Source organism: Colius striatus, chromosome 15, assembly GCF_028858725.1.
Source record: "Colius striatus isolate bColStr4 chromosome 15, bColStr4.1.hap1, whole genome shotgun sequence".
Classification (NCBI taxonomy): domain Eukaryota; kingdom Metazoa; phylum Chordata; class Aves; order Coliiformes; family Coliidae; genus Colius; species Colius striatus.
Window position 1 is genome coordinate 9,897,150 of NC_084773.1, and position 18,635 is coordinate 9,915,784.

The following is an 18,635-nucleotide window of genomic DNA, read 5'->3' on the forward strand; positions in this document are numbered from 1 at the left end:
TTCAGTAAATCCATCTGAATTCCTGGGCTTTACTTGGCACAGTTCCTCTGTCAGCAGCGATGCCCTTTGCGTGCGCTCCGCTGCTTCCGTGTGAGCTGTGGCTTAGCCTGCCGTGAGCAGGGTTTCATTTCTGTATCCAGCGGCATGGCAGGGTGAGGGGCAGGATCTTAGCGCGGGGCCCTGCAGTGACAAGAGCAGACTTCTGAGCAGCAGCCTTCTGCCTGGGCTCAGAGGCTCTGCTCTGTTACCTTGCTGCTGGTTTGTGACCTCTGTGTCTTGCAGGCTGTAGAGCCATGTGTGCCAGAGTTGCCCACAAGTGTGTGAGGAGAGATGGGCAAGCACTGCCTGACTGTGCCACTCTGCACCTCTGCAGCACCCCAGCTGTGAGCATCCTGGGGAGTGGATGCTGGATGCAGGCAGGAGTCCCCTGCCAGTGCTGCAGAGTGACTGGTCTCCCTGAACTGCATGGGGAGAACAGCAAGGCATGTGCATGATCCTGAATTGCTGTGAGCAGGCAATCCCTCCAGTCCTAGGGAGAGGGAGATTGTAGGTGAAACATTAGTAAACTTAACTTTCCACTCCTGCACAGCCACTGCAACGTGCTTTTTTGTCCATCCTCTTAAACAAAGCAAGGCCATGCACAGTGTGTGTGTGTGGATTGCTTTGAATGACATAATCTATCCAGGATACTGATTGCTGTTTTTCAAGTTTATGACTGATGCTGGGGATCCCCAGTGCTGCGTGTCCTACAGACCCTGAATGCGCTGAAGACCCTGCCCCTTGACCAGCTCAGCTGAGCAAGGGAGGAGGTCATGATTTACAAGCAGCGTTAATAACATGTGGCAAGATAATGCTGCCTTTTTTCATTCCAGCCCTTTTGACAGGGCCCTGTTAATAGAGGGCTGGGGGGCGGAAACAAAGGAAAGAGCACAGCAGCTAAAAGCCGGTTGTCACAGCGCTGCTGCGTTAGTGTGAAAGTGCTGTGGCTTGTCAGAAAAGTGCCCTCTCCACAACAAATTGTATCCCCCAGCGAGTAGCAGCTCCAGCCTGTGAGTTCCTGGGGGCTGTGGATGATGTGGATGTGCTCCCTGGAAGAGGGCAGAGATGATGAGCTGTTCGGGAGGACTGAGCACTCTGTACTGCCATCCTCCCTGGGAACATCAGACTGAGAAAGGGTTGAAACGCGCGTGGGTGAAAGCCTGATGGGCTGGGGAGGGGGAGGGAGGGCAGCATGAAGGGGTGCGTCTCGTGGAGAGGGTGGTTTTGGAGGCGTGGTGGTGAATGTGGAGGGACTAGAAGCGAAGGATCAGGGAGTGCACCAGGGTGGATTTTTGGAGGCTGTAGCAGGAGCTGTGTTGCATTTTGGGATGGGAGCTCATGTGAGAGCAGTGTGAGGGCAGGTTGTGCAGAGGGCAGGAGTCTCCTGTGCTCAGAGCAGCACTGGCATTCCCCTGGGGACAACAGAGCTGGAGACTTCTGTGCCGCTCCCCTTTCCCAGAGAGTGCATGCAGCCTGATGTAACTGCCTCTTGCTTTCTCAGAAAATGAGATACATTCTCTGAAGTGACTTGCCTGTCCTTCCAGCGCTCCTTTAAACGTGTTCTAATGCACTTTGCTCAATTTCCTTACTGAGATCTGTAGTTAGAGCTGGTGAAATGCTCCCCAGCCCATATGGGGTTGCTTGGAGGCGTCATCTCAAAGTTGGGTTCTGAGTGTTGATTCTGCCCTTCGTCTGATACTTCAGCAAATTTAGTAGAGCTGGGTTTAATTGAAACTTTCCCCCAGTTGCTGCCTTACCCATCTCTCTTTCTTGAGAAAACAAACAAACAAAAACCCTCCTCAGTTCTTCAAAGCGGAGTATTGCAGGAGGAGCCTCTCGTCCTCACCTGGTTTGGAGGTTGGTTTTTTTCCCCTCAGACTGCAGTAGCTGCTAATTCACATTTGGTTTAGTAATTAATCAGGATATAAATAATACATAGCATATTATCAGCAAACTGCATGCCAGTGCTATGGAGGCAGGCACTTTGGGCCCCTGCAGGGAGGGCTTGCCTTATGCTGCTCTGCAGCCCCCGAAGGCCAATTAAGGTGCATCCTTGATGAGATTCCAACCGATGCTTGGCTGGATAAATGGTTGCTCTGATGTAGGGAGGGGGGGACAAAGCAAGCAGAGATGAAGGGGGTTTTAGTGTTCAAACAGCTGCGATGAGCGCTGGAGTCCAAGCGCTGCCGTCCTCTCCTGCTCCCCACTGTGTGCCGGGCTGAGGCTGCTGGGTTGGCACCGAGTGGCACCACCAGCAGCTTGAGAGATCTGCAGGTCTGCGGGATCCAGGGCAAAGACTCAGTAGCATGCCCTTTGCTTCAGCCCAAATCCTGTAAAGGTCGTTTCTTCTGAAGGCATGTCAACTGTTGATGAACACAGCCTTGTAGAATGTCCCAAGCGTGGAAACCCGCTTTACCCTCCCGTGGCCCTTCACCACAGCACTCCCAGCCTCCTGTGGAAGCTCAGGGAATGATGTCTTTGGTATTTCTTGTTTCAAGGCTGGTGTTTATTTCAGCTGCAGTAATGAGTGCTAAACTGGCTGGCAGGAGGAATAAATGTTGCTATGACAGTTTGGGTGGAGATTTGGAAAAGGCACTTCAAGTTGCAAAACAAGTACAAAAACCATCAAGAAAGGAGTGAACAAAAAAGGCAAACCCAGAGCCAATGAAACCTTAAGGCCACCAGATTTCAACTCTGTAACATTCACAGCTACATATTTGCTTCATGGCAGGGCAGGAAGAGCAGAAATAATTGAGCTTGGGATAAGCTGGGCTTTGCAGTGGGATCTTGAAAGCTCCCTGCAGCAGGTCGAGTATTCAAGGCTACAACATGGTCCTGAAGCTCAGTCCCTGATCTTCCTGTGGGAATCACTGGTCTGCAGTGCTTGGAACAGTGACTTTGAATAGGCAGGCTCAGTTTGAAGCACAGCTTCAAATATGTTCCCTCTTGGGGAAGGAGGGAAAAGTGAAACAGAGTTCTGGCTCTGGGAGCTGTTTGTTGGCTATTTGGGTTGGATGGTGCCTGCTCTGGGGAAAAAAAAGAAACTCTGATCTTTCCTGCTGTAAGCTCTAGTGCAAAAGAACTGCAACTGAAGCAGTGCAGTAATGTGGCATGTTGTGTTTCTCAGGTGCTGGAGCAAGATGTGGTTCTCCAGTCTATTGACCGTGCCATTGAGGCTGTGCACAATGCAGCCATGAAGAATGGGGGAAAGTACAACCTGGAGCAAAGAGACGTCCTCCAGTAAGTACAACAGGGGTCTAGAAGAGCTGGAGGTGGTCAGCACATATGCTTGTATCTCTTCTATTCTTGGGGATCAAGTTGGACATCATTGATTTGAGCTCCTGAGAAGCTCCTGCGAAGTGCTGATGTGCTGGGAGAGCTTCCCGGTGTTAGAGCTGGTAGCCAGTGCTGTCAACCTCATCCCCCAGAGCAGTGCTTTGGTCTTGCCCCTTTCTCCCTGTGTGTGTAGAGAAGAGGAAGCCCTCAGCTGCATTGTAGGCTTAGAGGAGAAATCCAGAATCTTTCCAGATGCATTTTCTCCTCTCTCTCAGCCAGGAATTGTAGAGGTTGTTGGCATGTGGCATAAGGTCCTTAATATGTTCTCAAATAATTGCTTGTGAGGAGAATTTTTTTCCTGCCACCTCACACTCCGTGCTGAGGCATGCTGGTTTAATCTCAGCTGAACAACGCTTCTAAAGTGCAGGCAATTTCTGAAGCTTGCAATGCAATATGTGACTCTCCCCCAAGGAAGAGGCATTTTTCTCTAGCTAACTGATGAATAAATCATGGGCTCTTGCAAAGCTTCTTCCTCCCTCCCCCAGAAGTGCTTCCTCAGTTGTTAATGAAACCGGAGTTGGTGTTCGGAGTTGTGTAGCCCATTCTGGTTTATACAGCCCAAATGCAATAAATCAGTTAAAAACATCATTTAAACGTTGCAGCACAGTCACTCCCTTCCTTCAGCCTTGCTGTGCCTGACGTTGTTGTTCTGTGGCAGGAAACTGATCCACCACCGGAAGGAGACAGTATCCCGCAAAGGCCACTCTCCGTCCCCGCAGGGGATGGTGATGACACAGTCCTCCAGCGACCACCACCTGGACGTGTCCCGGCAGCCCAACGGCGTGTGCCGCACCGGCTACGAGCGCCACCACAGCCTCCCCAACACCGAGTTCGAGGAGGAGGATGAAGGGCTCTATCAGGTAACAGCAGCTGGACGCTTTTTAGATTCCTCCTTGGACGGCATGGCACGGCTTGTCCTGTTTCATAAACTGACTTTGCAGCTGAAGTCGCAAAGGAAGCGTTTGTGCTGCCTACCTGGGATTGCTGCTGGGTAAGGTGATGCTGCTTCTGTGCAAGAGGTCTGGAACAAGCCCTCTGCCATTTGCACTTGTGATGCTTTTTGGGATCCTTGATTCTCTGGTGACACATGGGATCCCCTCTATACTGTGTGACAGTCTCTTGATAACTTTCTGAAAGAGCTGCAAGCTCCCTGGAGAATACTTGGAAAACCAGTTTTGACGTGAGCAGCAGAGCTCTCTCTGAGTACTCTGCACTGCTTTGTTTCCTCCTTGTTAAATCTGCGCAACAAGGTCTTTGGTCCTTAAGCCTTTTATCTGCTGTGGCTGCCTATTTTTACTACTCAAAAAAAAATCCAAACCGAAAGTCCCTGCTTTATCTGAATGTTGTTTGTCATGATGAGTTAAAGGTAAATTGCAGGAAACATGATTAAGAACAGACTTGGCAGCACACAATTCCAAGGTTACTGTGAGACGCCAGAGAGGCTTCAGTGAAGTAGCCCAGGATGTCTGCAGCAGTTGTTGGGGGTGAATGGTGTGGCTGACCACACTGCGTAGGTGTAGCTGGATGTTGGGACTAAAGACACCAAGCAAGGATGAATGTGGAGATTTTTTTTTTCTCCTGCAGATGAACATGCACACTATAGTTCTTTGACTGTCTGGAATAAGTGTCTGGAGGCAGGGCTTGTAAGGTGCTGGCCACTGTCACTCCTAGCAGATGAGGCTTGTTTTACACTTGAACTGCAAGTCTGCTGAGATAGAAGAGAGCTCTGGCTCGTGCAGAACACAGCAAACCCTATACACCACATTTTTGACCTTGAGATTTGGTTTCTTTCCTGGGCAGCCAAACCAGCTCCCTTCTCATGCCTGTGCATGATGGGCTAAGTGAATGGAGTACCTTATGACTAGTTATCCTGTCTTTATCTGGTCTGTGGTTTGGTCACTTGCCAAAAAGAAGCAGGGCAGATTTCTTGGCTGACAAAGAACTACTTCTGTCTGGGTGGCACTGAGGATTCAGTTGAAGGGCTTCCAGCTTAGACCTGTGCTGAAAGGGCTCCTTGAGTTTTTAACAGCTCAGTTGAGGGATTTCCTGTGTGCTTTGAAAATATAAAACAGAGGAATTGACATTGCTTCTTTCCACTGGTTACGCAGCTGCCCAGGAGGCTCCAGTGAAATGTAAGGTTTCACTGACTCTGAAGAAGCAGAGATCTCAGGATGTGCTTGGGATGTTCAGGTGCACTTGGGTGTTTGTATCTGAAAACTTGGAACAAAATTTGAGGTGCAAATTTCCCGTTAGTGGCTTTGCTCCTAGGGCTGAACTGACAAGTACTTGGGGATAGCACCTGTGCTCAGCATCTCTTCAGCTCCACCTGTAGTTAGCATAAGGTGGGAAGCTGAGACAGTTACCTACCCTTGTAGAGGGTCGGGGAAAGGGAGATTTCAGCATGTGGGTAGGTGCTTGTCTTGACCTTCAGTAAGGTCTCTCCCCTTCCCTCTGGACAAGAAGGGATCTGAGCTGCAGGGCCTCCTGCATGGTCACTTTCCCCACAGCCTCTTCCCTTGGCGGGTTTTGGTGTTCCACATCCTCCTCTCAGCCCCGTACAGTGACTAGGGTGTGAAGCAGAGGGAGGGGATGGCCAATGATTGCCCTTTGTGACTCCTGGCTGTGGTGGCTCACAGCTTGGGCAGACACTAGCAAGGGGAAGTTCATGTGATGCTTCACGTTCTTGTTGCAGCCGCTTGGCCTGTGGTGTGTGGCCATCTAAATGAGGCTGGCAGGGCTCCGAGCTAACATTAGCTGTACATCTATTAACGTAAGCACTAGTCTGTAATAGCTGTGTTAAACTTGCATGGTAAATTTGGAAAGACTAATGAAGCCATGGAAATACTCCAGAATGACCCAGCCCTCTCTATCTCCATGTAACGTCAGGCGGCTGCTCTAAGCTCTGGGCCTGTCTGTCTGCTGAATCCAAGTGCTGCAGTAGTCGTGGCTGTACTGTGCCAAGCAGTGCTGGCCCAGCCCTTTGGCTCCATCCTCTGCAGAGAGGTCTCTGCCTCCAGCACAGCTGAGCTGTCTGGATTTGGGACCAGCCTCCCAAACACCGATGCAGAGATTCCCTCCTCGTCTGTTCAGCCTCTCAGCTATGAAGTCTCTTTTTGGCTGACACAGATCACTTTTGAAGCTGTATGCAAGTATCATATAGCATTTTACCCAGAGAACAATGTGGGATGGATTGACAAGAGCAGAAGAGCTTAGGCTGGGAGTCTGCAGCCATCTCTTGCTAATCCACCAGCTGAAAGTGCTTGTGAAGAAGTGACTTGTAACGTGACGTCATAAAAGGTTGTATGTATTAGGTGTTGGGTGGGAGAAAAGGTCCAAGAGATCCCTTTTTTAAAAGTCTTTGTAAGCTGGGCAAACTGTTGTGTCTTCACTTATCTGGTAGGGTGCAGACATGGGCTGTGAGCACTGTGTCATCAGCTTTTGGCATCGAGTCTTGAACATTTAGGGTGGCTCCTGAAGATGTCTTGTTTCCAGGAATATCTTTGCTCCCATTTCAGAGGAAGTTTCTATCCTTCCTGGATCCAGGGGGAAAGAATTAAAAAGTACACTTTGCATTCTCCTTGTTCCAAGCTATTGAAGATAGAGACCTCTCAGAGACCTGTCTCAGGTTTTCACTGCAGGGCCTGGCATTGCTCTGTGCCGTATGCAGTGTTACAGGGCTATTCAGCACTGACAGGTCACAGAAAAACTTATCTTCCAGAGCTGAAGAAACCCGTGAAACAGTCACCATGTGATGATCTTGTTGTCACTATGGTAGATAGATTCCAGCTGGCTTCAAACCGAGCAACCTGAGACATCCAGGCCATCAGCTCTTTCCCTTCCTCTGCTGCCATAGGTGGTTTGCTGCAGGCAGTGATTGCAATAAGCCATACAAAGAAAGGCATGCTTCAGGCAGCAGGCTGTGAATCACCGAAGTCCTAAGAGACCCCAAACTGAGTCTTCTGTCCCTGAGCCTCTGGGATGTGAGAGTCAAGAGTGTTGGTGCAGTGTGCTCCCACCTAGCGGGGCTGCTGTGTTCAGTGCCGTCCTGCTGATCAGGGGCTGACCCTGAGGGTACACTCCACTGGAGTAATTCCAAGTGAAAGCCATGTCAGTGATCACAGTGTTTGGATCTGACAGGAAAGGTGTAGGGATCTGGGTCTGGGACTCGTATGCTGCTGGCTCACATTCCTAGCAGAGGAGACTTGCAGGAGAAGCCCCAGATGTGCAGAGTTAATTCAACTCCTTGGCAAAAGCTCTTCCCAGCTGGTCTTGCTATAGGTAGTGTAGAATTGCCCAGAGCCTAGCCCTGTTTTCTCCCTGCATGAGCAGAAATAGCTCTGAAAGCATGGAAAAGGCATTTACATGTCTCCAGTCCTTGGCTTTGTCTTTCTGCAAGGGTATTTGTAGCTGATGTAATGGATCTCTCTAGAAGAGTGTCTAAATATGCGCTCTGTTTGCAGCCTCTGCGGAGCTGTTGAGAGTAATGTGGAGTCACGGTGTGTGTGTGGGATTGCATTCGGAATAAAGGAGGAGTAAATGCTTGACAGGTCTACACGACATGTGTGCCGTGTGCTGCTGAACACAGCAATTAAACAAGGGCTGCTTTGCCTGTCACATGGAGGGGATGAAGCGGGCTCGAGTCCTGCTTTGTTCTTCTAGGAAGCCGCCTATTAATATCTGTCCTCCTGAGAAAACTTCCCCGAATGATGACAGAGATGTAAGGACAAATCTACACACGTATGCAAGAAAGAAGGTTTCATAACAGAGGATGTCTTTATTGTCAACCTCCTTTGATTGCTCTGAAATCTTTCCTTGCAGATCCCCCCCCAGCCCCGGCGTGCTGCTCCCGTCACCCCCCCGCCTCCAGAGAAACGCAAGAACGTGCAGATCGCTGCTCCCGGCAAAAGTAAGGACAGGCTGCTCCCCATCCCAGCAGGTGCCGGGCCATGGAGCACTCCTGGTGCCTGGCTGCATCTTCATTGTGCTCAGAAGAACATCCTTATTTATATCCTAAATGCCTATCGGTTTTATATCCTTATAAATATAGAGATATCTCTCCTAAATTCCTATAGGGTTTGTGTCTTTTATATATATCTGTAGGAATTCAGGCTATATATATTTATGGGTTTTAATGGTAATGGGAGTGAGCTGGTGGACACTGCTCCTTCAAGTCCTCTTTGATCCAGGAGGGCCTGGGCAGCCTGGTGCCTGTGGATGAGTGCCAGGTACAGCCCTGGTGGAGTACCAGCTGGCCCAGGGAAGCATGGTGCTCTCCAAGGAGCAAACTCTCTGCCTGCTCATGTGGCTAATCTGACCATCACACAACCTTTCTTGTTTTGTGTAGGTGTTGTACTCCCACAGACACCACGGCCATCTCCCAGTGAGGCAGAGGGAGTTTTCCCTGCCAGTGCAGAGTGGGATTGTTCATTGGGGGGAACTCACTGGTAGCAGTTTTAGGGCAGGCCAGAGTCTGCTTTTGGCTCAAAGTCTGTCCAGCACTTTCTTTGGACAATGCTCAGGTGGGATTTCCATAAAACTGAGGATTGGTGTCTGTAAGGAACAGGAATAGTACCAGGGCACAGCTGTTGTACATGCTGCTCACAGGCAGGGGATCTGCTAGTCATGAGCACTTCAGAGCAGGACCAGAGCTAAGGCAGGAGCTTATACGTCTTCAGTGTGGTTGGCCTAGCAGAGACAGTGGTCATCCTGCTGAGTTGCTTGCCCAAGTGCTCTCCTGGTGCTGTGACAGTCACAGCATTAGTGACATGGCCCATCTCAAGCCCACTCGTGTCTCCTTGTGAGGAGCAGGGCAGAGCTGTTGACTCTCAGGTAGTTAATTGAAACTTGGGGCTTGCACCAGCTTACTTCATGGTACTTAACGGTGCTGAGCACTGTGGTAGTGGGAGTTTGCAAAGGTCAGAGCTTCCATCAAGTCATCATCTTGAAGCATGGTGGGAGCTAGGAGTCGTGAATGCTCCTCTGTGAGGAGGAGGAGGGAAAAAGGGATGCTGAACCCTTGTAGGAGGAAAGGGCCCTGTTTTTGCCTTGCCTTGGTGTGGAATGGTGGATAGGATTGTGGAGGACTCCCACATGTCTGTCCCAGTGGTCCTTCCTTTGACTTGTGGGCAACTGCCTTCCCTGAGAGCTGGGCTCCCAATGGTGTGTGGTGCGTTCCTCTTACAGCACCAACATCAGCTGCTGTGGTGAAGCTGGAGGTGAAGGTAGCCCAATGTTTGCCCATGTAACTGTTTTCAGTCAGAGAAGGATGTGGATACATTTATTCCCCCTAGAAGCAAATGGGTGAGGTTTACCAAATATATATGTTGGATCATGTTAAAGGAGAGAAAAATCTTAATGTCTCTTTGCTTGTAGTGAGGTTTTTTTCCTTGGAAGGTGGGACAGCTACCACTGCTAGAGCCAGTCAAAACTAGAGGCGGGGGAGAAATACAGTAGAGCAGATAAGGTGGAGGCTTGTGAAAGCGGCTGCGGGGCTTGTGATCAAGTGTTGGAGAGTGCTGGAACAGAGAGACTAGAGGTGTTGTCAGCCAAATGTTTCCTTCACTGTCAGTAGTAACCATGGTGTGCAGTTGAAGTGCATGCAAGAGGGAGATGTGGGCTGACATGTGAAGCCTTTGGTGTCTTGCAGTTCTCAGGCACCATCATTCAAAAGTAAGGGCTTAGATGCTGAACCTAGAAAAGGGCCCTCACTAAGCCAGGGGGAAAAGACTTTTCTGTCCCTTAGTCCTGTCCCTCCCTCCCTTCCTGTGCATAAAACACTAAGCCCTTTGAAGGGTATTCATCTCAATAGAGTAGTTTTCCCCTTTTTAAAGGGGTGATTGTGTGGGAACCTCCAGAGAGAACTGGTACAATTTTGCTTGGAGATAAGTGAGGCAGGAAGAGGAGTTAAACTGCTCCGGTCCATGCACAATGAGCCTTTTAATGGCTTGTGCTGTAGCAATTTGCTTTTTTTTTCCCCTTTCCTTTGATGCTGTTGCTAAGGCATTTTTAATTGTTCCCTTTCAGATGCTGTTGAAATTATCCCTGGGTCAGCTTCTAGTGCTTCCTCTGTAAGCACGACGTCCCTGGACACCTTGTACACCACTTCTTCTGCGTCAGAGACCGCGCTCCCGACGGCCACGTCCAGTCCTGCCAACACGCCCCCGCCCGTGCCGAGCCGCAGCGTCCACACCACCATCACACGCAACTTGGACACGGGCTCCGTGGGCCACTCCCGCTACGGGACGTCCCCGAAGGATGGGGCCAGCAAATCTCCCCAGGGCAAGAGGGCTGCCCCGGCACCACCGGCTGAAGGGGGGACCCTGAGGTCCCACGATGGGGAGAAGACTTCTCAGGTGAAGAAAGCTGGCCAGGCCTCCCCCGCAAGCCTGGATGCCTTCAGCTCCCTCTGCCTGGAGGATAAGAAGGCCGTGGCGCCAGAGCCGGTGCCGGCAGAGCCCGGGGGCCTGGCAGCGCCCGTGCCCAAGACCATAGGTGCCGAGCTGATCGAGCTGGTGCGCAGGAACACCAACCTCAGCTACGAGCTGTCCCGCGTGGCCATCGGCGTGGTCATCGGCCACATCCAGACCTCTGTCCCAGCCACCAGCGGCATCATGGAGCAGATTCTCATCTCCGTGGTGGAGAGTAAGGTAACGTGTGTGGGGCTGGGCTGGGGGGCTGCTGCGAGCCACCTCCTAGCAGCGGGCACACGGTGTTACCAGCTCAATGAGGTCTCATAACGTTTGGGATGAGAATTGAGGGGAGATCCCAAAGCAAACAAGGAAGGTGCTAGATGGGTAAGTGTCTAGTCAAGGGAGCCAGGGGTTTAAGCTGGGTCCAAGGAGTGGTATCAGGGAAGTGGAAAACAAGTGAGTTCATCCCCAGATGAGCTGCTGATGTACAGCATAACTTTGAGCTTGGAGCTGAGAGATGAATCCAGCTGAGGGGGGCTGGGAAGCACTGGTGGGCTGTGGCAGAGCGGTGTTATCTCAGGTGAGACTGCAGTTTGGACCATGTCAGCACATCACGTGGGAGGTGATGAACCTCCAGGTCCCAGGGATGGCCCTGGTGACAAAGCAGTGGTGGGAATGGGTTCAATAGGACTTGATGTGCAGTGAGAAAGCTCTGATGGGAGTTGTTGACTACTGTTTGTGAAGGCTCACGGAGAATCATTGTGGCAGCTGGAATTGGAGAAAGAGATGAATAGGGACTTTTCAAAGAGGCCTTTTCTGTTATGAATGTGACAAATGGAAGCTGAGGAAAATAGAGCCTTTGCAAGAAGTGCTTCTTTATGGGAACCTTTTAGAAAACAATGCATTGTATAGACTTGTTTTCTCCTATAGTGTTGCACATCCTCGGTGTAGATTCAGCATGCCTATGCATGCTATAGATCTGTGCGCATTCTCATCTCCCTTGACAATGGTGCACTCAAAACTTCTGTGTGCCTGGCCTGGCCCTTCATCAAAGTGATGAAAACTGGTTTTCTGTAGATATGAACCTCTGTTATTCCATAACACATGCTTCTCGGCCTTGCTTGTTTGAATAAACCAGAGTTTCTCAGCCACAGAGGGGGAAAAAGCGTTATCTTGAGCTCATTCTAAATAGACCTTGTGCCAAAACAATTATATATTCCTCTTTCCTCTGCTGCAGACACACAAAGAAGGAAATGAAAGGATGCTTCTTGCAGCAGTCATTGAAATGGTGAAGTGCACCTGGGCAGCCCCTTGCTTTGCTTGGAGGGATAATAAATTTCAACTCTTACTTGCTAAATACAGCCCTGAGGAGTACATTTCAGATAAACATCTAAGATTGAAGTTCCATTGCTAATGGCAAGATTATAATGAACTGTTCAGAGGCATCTGAGTATGGAAAAATAATGGCATTCAAATTTTAGATGAAATCGTAATCTGGTGAACTGTCTGCTCTGAATAGAGGGTCCTGTAAGCAATCATCACGTCTCCATTTGTGGCCATAACCCAACAGTTAATTGCTTCCTACTTCAGTAACAATATTGCTTCAATGTGTGATCTAGATTCAGCAAAAGAAATGTAGCTGTTTCAAGCAAATGTTCTGGCTCTGACTCACATGCTCAGAGGTTTGGTTTTCTGTTATTTGGACCTTGGACAACATTTGAATGTTATTTGCATGTTTAATACCTGTTCTTGGGACACCAGAAGCTTAATTCCACAGAAGTCACTTAGTGCCAGGTTTCTGCAGAGAGAACTTGAAAACCTAAGTTTCACAGCCATTGCTGCAGAGCAGCCTGAAACAAATGGGAACAAATTGTGGTGCTGGTGCAGGGAGGGGTATGGTCCTACCCATGACTGATGGGATGTCTGTCATCTGAGGTATCTGTGGGACTTAAAAGTGTCTGGTACCGTATGGAAACACAGTGAACGGTCCTGTCCCATCTCCTCTTCTGCAGTACTGCTTTCAGAGGGAAGGCCTGGGTGGGCTTGCACATCACTCAGTTGGAAATGCTGCATTTGTGTGGTTTTGCTCAATGTCCCACACAGAAAATACAGCTCTGCAGATATTCAGGTGACTGGTCCCTGATGCGGTTGTTCAACAGGTGTAGAAAACCAGCTCTCACAGGTAAAAGGGCAGTCACATATAGTTGTGAGGTGTCTGTACTGCCATACCTTCCCTGGTGTAGTTCAATGGTACAAATTTGTTGTTCATGATACCAAATAGTTCCATGATCTCGGGGGGTTTTGTGTAAAATTATTGCAGAGTCCTCAGTTCTAGGTCAAGGGCTTTTCTTTTTTCTTTCATTTATAACTTCTGAAATCCCTTTCACCCCAGCCCATGCAAATACATGGTCATGTCTTCTTTTCTGTTTTTAGCATGTTTTTCAAGGTTTCCCTTCCCCCCTCAAAACAGACAGAGAGATCAGCTTTGATTTAAAGCTTTGGTAGATATCATACCTGCTTCAACCTTTTCTGTCAGGTCCTTTAATTAGTTATATCCTTTCTATTCCTATTCCAGTCTTAATTTGAAGTCAGATCACCAGTTTAAAAAATCAATACTAGAATCCATTACCTTGCTCCCAGTCCCCAGTGCCTTCTGAAGGTTGAATCGCAGTGGCACTTCCCTCTAATTTACCTTCCTCTCCTCCACCATTGAGTCTGCCCAGGCACAAGTTTTCAAGGGAACAAAAGACCCTTCTGCTGGGCCAGCATCATGCTCCTGCTTTCAGAGAGGTAAGATGCTTCAGAGGTACTATAGTGCTTGGAAGCCTGATCTGCAGGAGCAAAGGTGCTGAGTTGTCTTCCCCATGTCAGGATTTGGCCTGTAGTTGGAAAATGCCTCTTTTCTTGTCCTTGAGACAGTTCCTGGTGAGTGGCATGGTGACTGGGCAAGATGTGCAAAGGGAAATTAAACCTCTTTTCAAAGGCATTGCTGCAGTGACTGAACTGGAGCTGGCTTTCTTGGCAGCTTGTGTGAAATTTGGACTGAAGCAAAGATAATATAGACGCTGCCTGGTTTTCAAGCATCTAGAGAGTCACTCAGATTAGTGTGTATTGGTGATATGTGATTGCCTTCAGCTCTGCTGAATTATCTCCCATCTGAGAAGAGGGGGTAGTACTGTAGACACCTTGTCTAGGGAGGTCGGTTTGAGGATGTATTAAACTGAGTGTGTGGCAAGCAAAATTGGCTAATACACAAGCTAGCTGTATGTTGAAAGGGAGCACTTAAAAATCACTTATCTGCTTTTTATTAAATTAGCAATGCTGTGTTACACGTGTGACTCAGACCCATCTCTGGTTGCCTTAAGTTTGAAGACTGCTGACAAAGGTGCACAATTCAGTTTGGTTCTATGGATTAGCCCAGGCTGCTGGGTGGGGGCAAACCCTTCTTGGATGTGTCAGAGGTGGAAGAAAAAGCTAGGATGTTGGTGTGGGAAGTGATATATTTCTGGAGAAGATTTTCCTTGTAGTGCTGGGCTGTGTACTGCTCCCAGCTGCCCATCACCAGTGCCCAGTTGCCACCCGTTGTCCCCGAGCTCTGGCAAACCTCTTGGCTAATGTGGCTGAGCTCCCTCTCCTCCTCCTGAACCCCCATGGGCTGCCTCTCTTGCAGTTCCCATCCATTCAGTGATTTGGCTTTGCTTAAAGGAGACTTGCCTTTGACAAGACACAGATGCTGCTCTGAAGCTCAGCTTTTCCCGGGGGGAGCGTTGTCCTTCTGCTCACCTGGGACAATGGGGAGGTCAGCAGGGTGAGTGCTTTCAAGGCTGAGCCCTTTGGCTGGGCTGTTGACGTCCCTATTGTAACAAATACTGTAACAAAAGTGAATCTGGAGGGTGGGAGGAATATATTCATGCTTAGGCAAGTCCTTTGCTCACTAATTGTGAGAAGAGCCTTTATGAAGGACTGTGGCAGAGTCTTCACACATATCCATCTCAGTTCAGCCATAGGTGGGATACATTCATCCAGAGAGAGCTGCTGCCAGGGCATCTGCAGAGCAAATGTGTGTGGGGCTGCAGATGGCTGGGACACCTGAAGAGCGAGGGCTGCAGAGACCTGCCTGAGGTGTAGCTAACGTGGTGGTTGAAAGTGCAGTGCCCCTCTCCCCATGACACCCCACAGGCCAGCATTGCCTCCCTGCAGAGCCCACCTGCCCCGTGACAGGGCTGTGGAAGGCCTGCCTGGGCAAGCTTGGCTCAGCCCGAGTCTTGCACCACATCTCATCTGTTTCTGTGGCTGCTGGAGAAGACTGGCAGACCAAGAGGGAAGTGTTACCCACCTGGCTGTCATGGATAGTGCTGTAGTGGGAATAGGTTGCTGCCCAGAGGAGGGGATGGATTCCCACAGTAGTCCCTCTGAAATGTGTCTAAAAAACTGCTACATGATTTGGGCTCCTCTGGAGGGAAACTGCTGGTTAGATGTGTGTATCTGCAGCACTGGCAGTACACCACTGGCTTGCTGGTGGGATGGTGGGGAGGAACACACAGAAGGGGATGAGGAGGAAATCGGGGGAAGAGCTCAACAGGATGGCAACTGGGCTTGCATGGCAGGCGTGACCACCTGTGAGCAGCGTGGGTGCCATGAGGTTCCCAAAATGGTTTTGGGCTGCTCAGGAGAAACAAAATCCCCACAGCAGTTTGTTCTGCTGGGCTGGGGAGGTGGAAAACCATCTGGAGCAGCAAGGTAATACCCAACGGTGGTGGCAGGAGTACCAAAACCACCTCCTGCTTGTGGGCTCTCCAGCAGATTCCTGGAAGTGGCCATATGACAAAGCTGCAGGCTGAAATAGCTGTCAGGATGTTTAATAAGCACAGACCTGCCCCTGCTGGTACAAGGGCTGAGGATGGTGCTGAGAGCGCACTGAGACGTGTGTGGTGTAGTTACACCCTCAGATTGACGAGCTTGTTAATGGATTGATCTCATCCGAGTCCATTAGGAACTTGGTGCTTGGTGGAGTCATAAGGGCTGCAGATGGACTGGAGGAAGCAGATTAGTGATAAGAGGCTGAACAAAGTGATCATTAAAACGAGCACTCATTAAAATGCTCATCCAAAAAGACCTACCAGCAGTGGACTGAGGTAGGACCAGCCCTGCAGTATTCTGGTGAGGAAGATGTAAGTAAGGTACATAAAAGGATGACTCTCTCTCAAACAGCTGGGATGCACAAGGACAGGCAGGTGACACTGCAGTGTTGTGGGTCCTCCTAAAGAGAAGTGACAGGACCATGCTGACATCTTAACCAGCGTATTTGTTTCTGTGCTAAATCACCATTCAGTGATTGATTTTTACCTCTTACCTCTTGTGTTTGTGCTCAGCTTCTGAAAGCTGGTGTCCTCTTTCACAGCTGGTTACCTGGGTTTCTGCTAGGCCAGTCACAGCTTCCCAAAATTTTAAGAGGGTACAGAGGCTTGTGTCCCACTAGCACGCTCCTTCCTTCATTACCTGCCTCACAAAACCCACGTAACAAGCGCTGACAAGAATACGTTTTTTATTATATAATTGAAGCACTGAAGTCCTAATGAATTCACACCCCAAATACCCCGAAGCAATTTGCTAACAATTGTATTTCTAATAAAGCAGATGAGCTGTTACTGTTAAACCTGGAGAGGTTTTCCCAGAGAGGGCTGAAGGTGTGCAGGAAGCTGTGCAGGAGGGAAGGATGCAGCTCCTGTGCTCGGCTGCCTTGCTTGCTGACAGCCACTCGTGTTGTGGGTGCCTTGCCCCTGACTCAAAGATTCTAGCTTGGTTCTATGTTCTTTGACATACTCAGAGGACAGCTAATGCTTCAGCAGGATGGTGGATTTCAGGACTTTCTGACCATGCACCAGTTCTGGTACCTATTTCGAGTCATTCACTGCATTAGCTGTGCAAGGAGAGGAGGCAGGTGGAGGCCTCAAAAATATGAGAGCTGAAATAACCCATGTGTCTTAAACTTGCTGGTTTTTTTGCTGCCAGTTTTTGACTGAATGAGGTCAACTGCCAGTCCCAAGACAAAGATTAGAGGAAACAGGCACCCAGACAACAGCTAGCTGTCAGGACCTCAGTAACCACTGGTTTTGCTATTGTGCAGAATCTGAGTGCGGGGCTGCCCTCGGGACAGATCTGCCACGACGAGCAGCGTCTGGAGGTGATCTTTGCAGATCTGGCCAGGCACAAGGACGATGCTCAGCAGCGCAGCTGGGCACTCTACGAGGATGAGAATGTCATCTGCTGCTACCTGGAGGAGCTGCTTCGCATCCTGGTGAGGAAATTTCTCTCTTTACAGGCAGGGCAGAGCAGATGGCCCCGATGAAGTTCCTTTTGTCTGACCTCCTTTGCCCCTGTTTGCCGTCGGATCTGCTGTTTCAGAGGGTGTTTCTTGTGCATCCTTTACTGTTGATGTGAAGCCCTGCCCTCCTATGTGGGGTCTGCAGTGCTCCTGAGCTGTCTTCCACTCCAGCTTATAAAGCTGCTCTGAAAAGAGTTGTGGAGCCATTCTTCATGGTAACTGTGGTATTTTCTATCACAGGAGAATATAAACTCTCACCTCCAAAAAAACCCAACCTTCCCACAGAAAACCCAGAAGCCTGCTCTGAGGGTTCATTGCACTCCTAGACTTATTTAAAATGTCTTCCATTTAAAACATCCTCTGAGGCTGGAAAGTACCTGCAGCAGGGTGAGGGCCGTTAAATGCTGAGAGAATTCCTTGTTGCCTTGAAAGTGAGCTTTAAAGCTATTTTAATGAGAAAGTATAAAGCATTTCACCACATCTGCATCCAGGAGAGATGCACCCCATAGTGAGAGCAGCAGACAGTACCGTCCCAGTGCTGTTCCTGGCATGTGCAAGCCTGTCTGTGTACAGTGAGTGTGGTGATACAGGAGCTGCTGCTCAGTGCAGTGACAGGCTCTGTGTTACAGGTGCTGCTGTTTGGCTCGGGCACCTGCTTTGTATTCCTCTCCAGTTCTAACATAATAAGCAGAACACATATTTTTCTGTGTAATAAATGCCAGTGTTTTTGTCCCCCAGCACACAGCCTGTGCCACCTCACTGTGGGCCTGCAGGGCAAGGCTGAAGGGGATTTTGTGCAACCATTTTCTCATCATTTAGGAGTGGGAGATGTATGACACTGAGCAGGATGGAATTGGTGCTGGAGCTGCCCTGTGTAACTGCACAATGCCCTCACCAAGGTGCTGCTCAGGTCATGGATTTGTTAGATGTTTTCAGCCCAAGACATGCTGTATGGCAGAGATGTTTCTCAAGAATTCCTTTGGATGCAGAATCTGCAGGGTGGCAGTTCTTGAGCTGGCTTTGTGCTCTGACTTCAGTTTCTTTGAGATGGTTGGGCTGGGGCTACTGACACCTGAAAGCAGCTGGCCTCCCTTGAGGTCCCTGCAGCAGACACCTTGCTGCTATGATGTGCCACTGGGCTGACCTGTTCATTCCTACTTCCAGACAGATGCAGACCCAGAAGTTTGCAAGAAAATGTGCAAGAAGAATGAGTTTGAATCCGTCTTGTCCCTCGTGGCATATTATCAGATGGTAAGGTGGCAGAATGCATCCAGTTTATCTTCCTGAGATTTCCCTGAAGATGCCAAAGAGCAGGGTTGCTGTGATGAATATATGTAAGATGTTCCCCCCGGATAGGGCAGTTGTAGCACCTCCCTTTGGATTGGAGTGCTGGCTAATGTGCTAATGTCAATGCTATGCATGCAAGTTGTGTGGAAGAGCAGAGGATGCTACGGCCTTGGAAGCGTAGCAAGCACTGTGAAGGGTAAAGCTTGCTGCTTTTATGAGCTCCATTGAGGGACAGAATT

General features: G+C 49.5%; 1 protein-coding gene across 6 annotated transcripts in view; it reads left to right on the forward strand.

Moving 5' to 3' along the window:
- Window positions 1-18,635, forward strand: part of NCKIPSD (NCK interacting protein with SH3 domain) — a 59,284-nt gene that overhangs the window by 27,363 nt on the left and 13,286 nt on the right. For all 6 annotated transcript variants that reach the window (XM_062008642.1, XM_062008640.1, XM_062008641.1 and 3 more), the window contains 6 exons: window positions 3,167-3,279; window positions 4,034-4,235; window positions 8,194-8,281; window positions 10,399-11,021; window positions 16,912-17,082; window positions 18,274-18,360. In XM_062008642.1, the coding sequence (XP_061864626.1) occupies window positions 3,167-3,279; window positions 4,034-4,235; window positions 8,194-8,281; window positions 10,399-11,021; window positions 16,912-17,082; window positions 18,274-18,360 (1,284 nt within the window). The remainder of the gene's footprint in view (window positions 1-3,166; window positions 3,280-4,033; window positions 4,236-8,193; window positions 8,282-10,398; window positions 11,022-16,911; window positions 17,083-18,273; window positions 18,361-18,635) is intronic.